The 12,489-nt window shown below is 37.2% G+C and overlaps 1 protein-coding gene across 1 annotated transcript in view; it reads left to right on the top strand.

The window, feature by feature from the left end:
• Positions 1-12,270, top strand: part of LOC146997418 (uncharacterized) — a 38,413-nt gene extending 26,143 nt beyond the window's left edge. Inside the window, exon 2 of the mRNA XM_085817713.1 lies at positions 11,574-12,270. Within this exon, the coding sequence (XP_085673839.1) occupies positions 11,586-12,188 (603 nt within the window). The 5' untranslated portion in view covers positions 11,574-11,585 and the 3' untranslated portion in view covers positions 12,189-12,270. The remainder of the gene's footprint in view (positions 1-11,573) is intronic.
• Positions 12,271-12,489: the final 219 nt, after the last annotated feature.

Raw genomic sequence — 12,489 nt, forward strand, 5'->3', positions numbered from 1 at the left:
TTTAAATATTCGCATGATATGTGATAAAAATGAAAGCATGGCTCCGGTTCAGCAATGCAATACAAGGTTTTAAGTAGAAAAGTTTCTAAACTGGGTTTTTTTGTCACGTACGAAAATTAGCAATATATTAGCAGTGGACTAGGAAAAAAAAATTCAAAGATAATACTGTGGTATGAAAATTAATCAAAAAGTATAACATTTTTCTTCGCAATAAGTTATGAATATTTTCGTTTCAGTAGAATGAAGTCAGAAAGTACAAATTTAGTAAAGAAACAAGCGCCGAGTTTCTTATGAATGTCAGATATTTTCTTAGATATGTTTCTAATGAAATTAGTATATAAACTTTTTTTAAGAAAGAAATAGACTTTATGAGAAAAATCTATGACAATGCAATTTTTGGTGACTTAGAGAAAATATTCAAATTCTGTATGATCTGTGTTAAAAGTCTCCATTATCTACTACATTCGAATACATCAGAGAAAAATTATCTATTCCTGTAGTATACTAAGATAAAAAAAATTCCATTTCTTTTCTTAATTTCTGATTCAGTGTGGTAGTGTTGTTGAAGTTAAATCTTCCAAGCGTGTAAAAAGTTATTAAATCATACAATACAACTATTTAATAAAACTTTGTTCCCAAATCTTTACAAGGACTTGTAAAAGATAAATAAGAAAATTTATGAAAATTCAATGATTTGCAGTGGCCGTAATATTCAAAGTGTTCAAAAGGTTATCGATAAGGTACTTCACAAAAAACAATATATGAAAACACGAACACGTCACAACCATCGGTAAATAACTTTCGTCCAAACTGAAAATTTTTTACTCTAAATTTACTTTGGATGCAGGAAAAGAAACATTAAAGGATTCAAAATGAAGATACTCGTGTAAACTTTCCGAAATGAAATGTACAATATTTCAGGAAATATTCACTTAACTTCTAACTCATTTGTAATTTTGTTAAATCATATGTAATGAGCGTATGTGAGACACGAAATGCATTCGTATGCGAAAAAATAACAAACATTTAACTATCTGAACAATGAATCAAATTTCATTGGAAATGTAATTTCATGAAAAGTAGTACATGGAAAATCTGTATGGAAAATCTTGAGGATAATTTCTGGTGTGTTTTTTTCGAATAAAAAAAAAATAGTTAAAGGCTCATAGGTTAGAAATGAACTACTAAATTCGGTCAATTTTCATCAAAAACGCCGTAAGAAGTTCTTCGTACTGGTAAAATATTACTTAAATTCCCTAGCTTTGTGACTTAACTCAGACATTGGCAAGACCAACGGTTGTCTGGTCAATACAAGATAACTATATGTTTAATAGGTTACTTCAAAGCTATGAAAGAAATAACAGTTGGGTAAAATTATGGACATTTTCAAGAAACAAATGTTCTCTTATGTCCTTTTGGTATTATATTTATAAACAAAATGCAAAAATTTAGTAAATACGTAGATAAATCTCAGGAAAAAATGGTAAATTAACATGAAATGTTTACTTAAAGTCTATGTAAAGTTAGTGATCGTAATACATTTGAAAAATAGTTCATATACAGTGCATTAAAATTTTGCACCCCATCTATGATTTTATGAAATTCAGCCCAAAAAGTCATTTATCACGTTCGCTTGCTTGCAGTATATTCTCTTGTCGTTTTAATCTTTTTGCTTTTGAGTTGTATTATTTCTGAAATTGTACGATTTCTGAATGTGAAGCTTTAAAACACAAAATCACTGTGATTTATCAACTTAGGTCTAAATGTAAAGTACAGTCAACCAAATGGAAGATTTTAGCATAAGTAAATGTACTACAGACAAAATAAAATTAAAAATTCATCATTATTTTTCGTGCTCTGTTCATGAAACTAGTCCTGACTTAAACCATTTGGAACATTTTCAGAAAAAATATTCATTTCTTGTTCATGTTTTTGCATACTCAGATACTAATTTTGTTTGAAATAGGGGATTTTCTTATTCCATTTTATGTTTCACTGTTAAAGTCTGGCTTGGGAAAATTGTTTTCCTTGGAAATGGCATACTTGTCCTATATATCTGTGACTGTTCTAATAAATTATATTATTAACATGTGAAAATCCCTAGTTATACAGGAATTATCTTGAATGTTTCCTTAATCTGAAATGCAAAATGTAACCCATGTGCAAAAAATAGAGCAAGTTTATCTTAAAAAAGTTCTCCACGAATACATCTTTTTCTCGGTCCTTACATGCTTTTCTGTATTTATCACTCAAGTTCATTGTGTACCTTTCTTTCATCTAATTTGTGAAGTATTCCTCTTTGAATACTAACATTTGAATTTGTTTAACTGATTTTAAAGTACATGTATATTTTGGTCAATGCGTGGGGAAATGAGGAACTGTGGCCCTGAATGTTCTAAGCATTCCATACTGCATTTTTCTTAAGAGTACAGTTCAGTTAAAAGAGAAATGTGTTTCGTACTTTGTGAAAATTTTATTTACTTATTTTATAAATAAAAATTACTATGAGTAAATAAAAATTTTATTTACTCATAGTAAATGTATTTATTTACATTTGCCTGCATCTTAAAAAACAACGTTTTCAACAAAAAATTAATCCATTATTTTTAACAATATTTTTTTAAAAATTTCGAATACTTTACTCCGGGCAAAATGCGTAAGAACATCGTTTATCAAGATGGCTGACGATTGTTAAAACCGCGCCAACAATTGCGCCAAAGTAAATCGCCAAAAATCCGTGCAACCGTCTACCAAAGTAACACCTGAAAAATTAGCAACGCCTTCGCCGGGAATCGAAACACGGACTTCTGAATACCGGCTCAGTGTGCTGACCACTACACCACGAAGGCACGCTAGGAATGTGGGAGAAATACCTTATAACTTTACTGCTCATTGTTGCGCAAAGTTATATTTTAGTTGATCTACCTTTGTTTAATCTTTAGTTAATACTACTAATAATAATTAATTATTTAATTTCTTTTAATTGGTATTCTAATTGCTTCGGTTTAACCTTATCATTAAGTCTCAATGTATATACAACTTTAAAGTTGGATTTATTCAGACTTTTTAATCCTCCCCTTCTCATTCCGATGTATTTCATATCGCAGCGAGTTTTACACATTCGCTTACTCGATTCTTTAGATAATCGGGGGCTTATTAGTTTGGAGCTAAATGTGTATTGTTAAGAGGGGTATGATCAATCTCCTTAAACCCTCATTTCTTTACTCTTTCATTTGCAGCAACATCTAAGTGCAAAAGGAGCATTATCGTGAACAAAATGCAGTCTGCGGCTCAGCAGTTCATGTCTTTTTTTTTTCTTTAATTCCTATGCATCGTTTATGCAAAAGATTTGCGTAATATTCTCCATTAATGAATGTATTTCCTTCTTTAATGTATGTGAGAAGATTCCATTGAAGTCCTAAATATTTATGGTTGTTATCTTTTTACTGTTCCTTTGCTTTTCTTGATGGTGCTTCATTCAATTATGTCAACTGCTGTCGCCACGTAGGCTGCCTCAACGTGGCGAGGGGGTGGCACTGGGTGAAATAGGCGAAGTTCGTCGGGAGTTTATACTCCTGGTAGGGCCACCCTAGGTGTGAAGGCTATTCCACTATACCCAGCTAAAGCCTACAGGCATCTGAGCCAAGTCAGTCCTCTACCATTGGTGCTCGGGTCGCACGACTTACGGAGGCTGCTCTTTTCCTCCACCCATGAGTCATGAAGCTTTCTAATGTGATCCATACTGCATCGCCCGTCGCGCAGGTTCAAAAGGGGCGCGTTCGAGGTTTAGGAAGAGGACCTCGTCCGAAAAATAAGCTACAGTCTCCTAGATTACGAACTCTTAAAATTATCCAATGTAATGTTAATGGTATTTCAACATTGGCAGCGAAATTTAAACTTGACCAAATACTGAAGTTGGCTGAAGACCAAGGAGCTCAAATTATCACTCTACAGGAAACTAAACTGAAAGAGAATTCTCAACTAAAAGTTAAGGGATACAACATCATCCGTTTAGATAGACACGCGAAAGGAGGCGGTGGCCTTGTTTTCCTTATCAGAGACATTAACTATATTTCCAAAAGTTATAATGTACCCACTGGTTCAGATTTAGAGTTGCAAGGCGTCACTGTTTTGTGGAGAGGTGAACCACTAAACATCTTTAATTTATATCACCCTCCGAACATTGGTAATCTGCCAGGAGTCCTTGATAATCTTTTATCTGCAAATACTCTACTTCTGGGCGATTTAAATGCTAAGCACCCAGCGTGGGGTTGCTCTTCCCAGAACCAGAGAGGACTGTTCTGTTGATGACTCAGGTTTCATGATCCTTTAATGATGGTACTCCAACGCACTCTTCATATAGCTATAACACGTCTGAAGCCCTTGACCTGTCTATAGTAAGCCCCACTATCTTTCCAAATTGCACCTGGACAGTTATGAGGAATATTGGGAGTGACCATTCTCCAATATTAATTGAAATAAAGAAGAAACAGTGTACTTTCCTTGATCGTAAAAAATAATTGAATTTTGCTAAGGCAGACTGGAAGGCATTTGGTGGTTTTGTTGACACCCTGGCTGAACCTAGCATTCACTCAAGAGCCCTTGATAATAACTGGATTACTTTTAAGCATATGCTCTTTGGGGCAGCTAAAAGAACTGTACCTAGAGGAAGGGTAAAGCTTTTTAATCCTTACTTTACTCATGATTCGCCGGTTTTGCAGCCTTTGCTCCAGAAGAGAGAGAACCTGCGACTCGAATTGAAAAACAATAATACAGAGCAAAACAGGACAGAGATGATGCAGTGTCAATGCAGAAATAAAAATAACTTATGTGCTACTTAAGAGGACAAAATGGATGGATATATGTGAGGGACTCGATGCTAGATCATCTGACACAAAATTGTGGAAACTGATCAAGAATATTAGCAGTGAACAACCTCAGATAAAGAGATGTAATGCTATCTTAGATACGGATGGCAACATCCCTATAGACGAAAAAGCTGCTGCTGATCTCCTCGGGGCACATTACCAGGAGATAAGTGAGATGACTTTTACAGAAGTTTATAAGAAAGTGAGAAAAAGGTCTCGAGATCTTGCACATGGATGTCGTAGTGCTGTCTCGGGCAATCCTCTTTTCTTTAAATCCTTCTCCATGCATGAATTGGAGATGGCACTTGAGGATCTTGACTTGACCAAAACTCCTGGACCTGATGGTATCCATGGCCAGATCATTGGGCATCTTGGCACTCATGCAAAAAAGAAATTTCTGAATATAGTAAATCAATCTTGGAGTCTTGGACACCTTCCTAAAAAGTGGAAAAGAGCCACAATTATACTTTTTGAGAAACCTGGCTTAACTGATGGATCTCCTGGGAGCTTTAGACCCATTGATCTAACCAGCATTGCATGTAAAGTCATGGAAAAATTTATCATGGGGCGGTTGCTCTTTCACCTGGACACCCACGACCTCCTACCAAAAGAACAATATGGTTTCAGAAGAGGTCATAGCACAACTGATCAATTGGTCCATCTCAGCCAGAAGATTAGAGATGCTCAAAACAAGCGACCTACCAATCATACTGTGGCTGCTTTTCTAGACTTGTCAAAGGCGTTTGACCGTGTCTAGAAACATAAACTAATAGTTAAACTCTACGAAGATTTTGGCATCAGGGGTAAAGCCTTGATCTGGATCGCAGATTTCTTAAGAAATAGATTGATAAAAGTAAAGTTTAATTCCACTATGTCAAACGCCTTTAAATTGAGCCAAGGCGTCCCCCAGGGTTCTGTGTTAAGCCCAATTCTTTTCTACCTGTATTTGGTTGGAATTGAGAAGATTATATCAAGGAGATGTGAGGTTGGTCTATTTGCAGATAATATTGCCCTTTGGAGCTGTGGCCCAGATGTGAGTTCAATTGAGACCAATATAAATTTTTTCCTTGAAGAAGTGTGGAAATTCTTGAAAGACCACAAATTGAGTTTTAATCCAACTAAATCTATTGTTAGTTTTTTTACCACCAATAAGAAGATTTATATTCATCATCCAAAGGTTTTTATGAATAATTTGCCTCTTACATATGACAAACATCCCAAATATTTGGGCTTCGTTCTCGATCCAGAGATCACTAGTAACAAACATGTGGATGCGCTGGTTTTTAAAGGCAGAAAACGCCTAAACATTCTGAAGTATATCTTGGGACGTGATTGGGGAGCCGATGCTTGCACTTTGAGAACTACTTACTCAGCTATCATACGACCTATTTTGGAATACGGTTTCCCCGTTTACTGTTGTGCCTCTTCCACCAACCTTCAGAAATTGGAAAGAATCCAACTCAGTGCTTCTCGCATTATAACTGGCTTGCGCAGCAGTTGCCCAAATAAAATTGCGTTGTATGAAACAGACCTTCAACCCCTCAGTCTAAGAAAAAATGCAGGCCTCGTAAAATATTATAATAAACTTCTCAGTTACGGCTCCCAGAATAGAACTTCAGAATTTCTGCAGCACTGGAGTAATAACCAAAGACTTGAAAAAAATAGTCCACTTAGTCAAATTGAGTATGCTGGTATAATTGACCGTAATGTTGAGCAGCATTCCTTGAAACAATGTTTAGATCCGTCTGAGGGACTCCCTGGAGTCGGGTTCCATGCGGAACTTTCGTCCTCTAGTTTCTAAGAAAAATGATATTCCGGCCTTGTTACGACAATCTGCCTTAAAAACTATACATGCAATTCCCGCTGAAGCTACTCTCATCTATACTGATGGGAGTAAAAGCGAGGACTCTCGCTCCGGTAATGGTGTTGTCATTAAATGCACAAATGGAAATACTGTTAAAATAAAGAAAAGAAATTCTGACTTCAGTTCGGTTTTTAAGGGTGAGCTTATAGCCATCGAAGAGGGACTAAATGCTGTTTTTTACTTTACAGATCTTAAGGCAGTATGGATTTTGTCTGACAGTCGTAGCGCTATCAAATATCTTTCAAACTGGCAAAGAGCTGGTGATAGGGCCGGAGCCGCAATTCTTAGCAAACTTAGGCAGGTCTCGTCACTCTGTGAAGTGCATCTTCGGTGGATTCCTTCCCATGTTGTAATATGGGGGAATGAAATGGCAGACATTCTGGAAAAGGAGGCTTCTGAAGAATCTTTGCCAATTATCAATTCACTGACATATCTTCAACTGAATTCCATTAGAAGACATGCTGACAGGCAAATTTGGCTCGTTCCCCCGAGTCATCCCTGGTATCAAGCTGATTGTCCTGGAAGATCCCTTGCTATGGATTGCGAAAGATGTGTTCAGACAACACTTTCCCGATTCTTCAGTGGGCACCTGAGGGGACTTACTTTTGAGAGTGGTATTAAGATGCACCCAATTTGTTCTAAGTGTCACAATGCACCCGCATCACCGGCACATATCCTTGAGTGCCTGGAGTTGTCTCTTGTGGACCTTTACGGGTCTCCTAAGCTTGTTTTCGATTTTTTAAAGGTGAATGGACTCGTGGACCTCGTCTAGTGTATTCCTAGGGATGGAGATTAGTAACAGCCCTAAAGTTCTGGAACTGCGGTGTTGAAGGCCACATACGAAGGAACTGCAGAACACCCCAGAGCACGGAAAATAAGAGAGGCGGGTTAAACAGAAAACTAAATGTCATGGGACGGAAAAGGTGTGATAAGAAACCAAAGTGCTGGTACTGTGGAGCTGAAGGCCACGTACGGAAGAATTGCAGAGTACCCCATGTTACGGAAAATAAGATCATTTCCCAGCAACGACGCAGGAAACACAAATTAATGGCCATATCGAGGAACGGAGGTTTCCAGATAATGGAAAACCTTGTTTTAAAGCGCTCAAGATTACAGTGATTGGCAACAGTAACGGACTGTCCATCAATGGACACATCGATGGAGTTCCTTGCAATATGATCATTGACACAGGAGCTAATGTTATCATCATTCGGAGAGATTTAGCTCAACGGATTAAAGATAAACTTATTTGGACGCCATCCTGTGTTACCCTTCAGACTGCATCTGGTGATAAGATCGACATAGCTGGGAAGTTAAACATGAACATCATGTTTGGAAGTGCCGCCTACCATCACACGGCATATGTGGCAGATATCACAGATCCATGCATACTCGGATTGAACTTTTTAAGGAAATACAAATTTTCCTTTGACTTCAAAAACAACAAACTGCTGTCAACATCTGAGGACACGACTATCCATCGTCAGAAGGGATCCTCACCTGGAAACGCCTACGCCTTGTCTGAAAGACCCAGCTCAGAAAGCTGCCGAAATCATACTAGGGTCGGAGAGAAACACCAGACTACCGGCTATTCTTCATCCGAGATGCTTTTCGGTCCAGACTTTCGTCAGCCTTGTGACCGCCTGTTTGGTCGCCCTACGGATGCGCCTTCATCGCCTGAGGAATACATCCAAGATGTCCAGGCTCGGTTTGAGGTGATGCACCGTTCTGCACGAAAGCGAGTCAACTTGGCGACGGAGAAGGTGAAGACCAGATACGACACGAGATCTACTGGACATAAATTCAAAGAAGGAGACAAGTTGTGGTTGTGGAAACCGATTCAACGAAAAGGACTCAGTCCTAAATTACAGTCACCTTCGGATGGTCCATATAGAGTGCTGAACGGACTGAATGACGTCGTGGTTCGGATCCGTAAGTCTTCGAACTCTAAACCTAAAGTCGTTCATTACGACAGGTTAGCTCATTACTATGGCCATAGTACGTAATGTAAATAATTGTAAATAGTGTAAGACCATGGTCCTTTTTGTTTCTAAATGCGTATTTGATTTGATTTGTATTTAGCATTTGATTTGTTTAAAGTTAGCTATTGCATTTATTGTTCATGTTGTTTATTATTGTAATGTAATGCTTATTATTGCATTTATGCCACAGTTGAAAGTTTGGCTTCCTGTCCAGGGATTGCACTGCCCGGGACGTGCAGTCCTTGGGAAGGGGGCATTGTTACGAATTTGGCATTTAAATAATTAACGTTAGTTGAATTGTAAATTAAATGGTTTTATTTCCTGCGCAGTGCAGCGCGTGACGAATATTAAAAGAAAGCTAAGCCGGAAAATTGACAATACAAGAGCGCGTGCATGTAACAGTTAATAAATATCTTTTTTTGGTTTCGAGAAAGTACTAGAAAATTCTCGCGCGCGATTTTAAAATCTTATAAAAGGAGGAAAACCTCTCAGTTCGTAGTAAACACCCATCAAGTACTAAAGTCCCATCAAGTACTAAATATCGTTGAGTTTATCACGAGAGCTTTTTTCCACAAGACTGGTGTGGCAGCATGCTTCATAGACCTTGAGAAGGCCTTCGACAAGGTCTGGCACGAAGGACTGATTTACAAGCTAAATAACTTTCTTTTTCCTGTCAGCCTTGTGAAGTTAATCATCTCATACCTAAAAAGAAGAACCTTCCAGGTGAGAGTTGGAGACTCCCTTTCCGGAAGGAAAATCATTGCCAGCGGCGTCCCGCAAGGGTCTGTTATTGGCCCAAAATTATTCAACGTTTTCGTTAATGATTTACCCAACCCACTGAAGGCTAAAACCCTGAAATATGCAGACGACACGGTGATTTTATCGGAATCTAAAAGCCCCCAACTTGCTCTTACTAACCTACAGTTTCACATCAACATAGTAGCTGTTTCGTGTCAACTTTGGAGAATTAAAATTAATACCGCGAAATGTAAAATTGTCCAATTCCGTCGCTACAGAAGAAATGTCACTACGAACACGGATATCAAGATAGAGAATGATGTGATTCCAGTTTACTCGTCCGCAAAGTACTTGGGAGTTACCCTAGATGATAGGCTCACCTTCAAAGAGCACGTAACCAACCAAGTAAATAAAGCAAACGGAGTTTTCATGTCGCTTTATACTGTTATAGGTAGAAAATAGAAACTGAGCTTAAAAGCTAAACGCATGATCTATCTCACTATGATTAGGCCAGTTATGCTCTACGCCGCCCCAGCGTGGGCAATTGCCAATAAGACGGATAGGAGAAAACTATAAGTCCTTCAAAACAAAATTTTGAGAGACATCACTAACGCGCCCTGGTTTGTACGAAATAGCATCATTCATGCAGACTTGAAAATAAAGCCCATTCCTGAACAAATCCTCATGGAGGCGCACAACTTCTTCGAAAAAATGGATAATTCTCCAGTGCACACGCTAAGGGAACTCGGTAATTATGACCCTACGGTGGACAGCGTGGTGAAGAGACCTCGGTTAATTCACAATAATGCGCGGTGGTGATGTAAATATGTAAATAGTGTACATATGAAGTTGTGTTTTGTGCTCTATCTAACCTTATTTAACCAGTACTGTGTTACTGCCAAAATTGGCTATTTGCCTGTTGCCTGGAAGCAGGCTAGAGACTCTGAATTAATTAATATGTGTTAAGGACTGTGTATTGTGTGATCTCACCACGCACACTGCTGTGGTTCTACTCCTGATTCGCTGCTGGACTGTGCACCCTATCTCAGTAACCTTACGCTACTATCCTGACCCAATGCATGATGCATGGACTTAAATGCTGGATGATTTTGTTTTCCAAGTACTAATTTCCCAATTTTCGTATATTCAGCTTGACTTCGCCTCGGAATGATTGCACCTTGTTCTAATGTCACGTCCCCCGGGCGAGGTGCAGCACCTTAATGTACTAAAAACCGTGAATGGCCTTCATAGGCTGCACAGATTGAACAGGTCAAAACTCAATGTAGTTGTATATCTGCGGTGAATAAGAAATAAATAAATAAAAAAGTTCGTAGTAGTTACTTAGTTTGTTGTTGTTTAGAAAACTGCTCTTGTTGACTGTAGCGAATTCGCGGATTAGCTTTCTTTAGCTGTTTTGAATTAAATTCTTTTGAACGTTTGAGTAGTTAGAAGATAACTACTGTGATATATTGTGATACTGCACGATTATTTGAGGACATTTAATCATTTTTGTTGTGATAATAATAAATTTTTGTTCATTTTTCATCGGACTTGTGCATTCATTTCGTAATGAACCCGTACGCACGCAACAGTATCAACGTTCTGTTTTTGCTTTTTCATCGTCATATTCCAGAGTGAGCTTTTTCTCCCTAAACTTTCGTTCGTGAATTTGTTTTTGCAGTTTCTAACAGACTTATGTAGCACTTAGGTTACAGGCGTCGTTTCTTTGAGCATGAAAACATGAAATAAATTCACTGCTCAAGACGTGTTTTGTAGAATTGCTATTAAACGGAATTTATTTTCACAGCATTCTTGAAATAATATGTACTACATTTATATCTTTCATATATGGCAGTATACGAGGCTGTATAATTTGAAAATGTTTATATTTCCAATTAGGTTTGAAATAAAATTACCAAATAAAAATAAAATTACCAAAAATATACCAAAATGCTATAGCAAACAATTTAAAGTATTCCTAAGTTCATCCAAATTTCAAACATTCTAACACACTAAATAGCTTCAGCTTTCTGATGCACGTATGTGTGTGTACAGCTCTTGTTCATTAGCTTAAGTTAAATCTCGTTTTAAAGCTATAATGTTTCCAATCATCTTTTTCAGGAATACAGGGAGATGGCTTACGTTATTTCAAAAGATGCATCCAAAATGAAGCAGCTGTCTTATCTACCGAAAGAAATTGTGCTTCCTAAAACAAATGAGAAGGTTATTCTTGACAGCTACAAAGACACCGACTATGAAGCTCTGTACAAAATTTTCGAAGAAGTTGTAGATGAAGGTCAAACGTACCCTCAAGATGAAATTAACAAAGATGAATTTCAGCAATATTATTTATCCCATCACGTATTCGTTGTGCGAGATTCGCAAAATGAAAAGCTTATGGGTGCTTTTTATGTAAAACCTAACTTTCCGGGTCGATCAGCCCATATATGCAATGCTGGCTTTTTAGTTGATTCTCAGCACAGAAAGAAAGGAATTGGTGAAGTTCTTTTCAAAAATTATCTTCCTATTGCTAGAGATTTGGGATATGAAGCAAGTTTTTTTAATTTGGTCTACGCTTCTAATCAAGGTTCTTTGAAATTGTGCAGAAAGTTAGGATTTAAAGAGATAGGAATAGTTCCGAAGGCAGGAAAATTAAAAGGACTTGGCTACGTTGATGCTTATCAGTTCTACTATGATCTTACGAACTTAGCTCCAGAAACCTCATTAGAAAATTAAATAACTGAAAACTTTTAATTGATGTAAAAAATTCTGTTAATGCGTACAATAATGTTGAATAAAATTTCTTGCCTTCAAATCATATTTTAGTATTGTCGAATAGTATGTAGCATGAGTTTCAATAATTAAAAGTAGGCAAAATATTAGGAAAACATACTCATTTCAATAGCAAATTTTTTCTATTTATTTTATTGAAAATCAGTTAACAATCAGTCAGTAAAAGCGAAATAGAATTTATTTCTGAAGTTATTTTATGGTACTGAACTAGTAGTTAAATGGATAAGGAAAAGAGGTATTTTGT

This window comes from Stegodyphus dumicola, chromosome 5 (genome assembly GCF_044657685.1).
Source record: "Stegodyphus dumicola isolate Sdum_Otavi_A_Nest chromosome 5, ASM4465768v1".
Lineage (NCBI taxonomy): Eukaryota > Metazoa > Arthropoda > Arachnida > Araneae > Eresidae > Stegodyphus > Stegodyphus dumicola.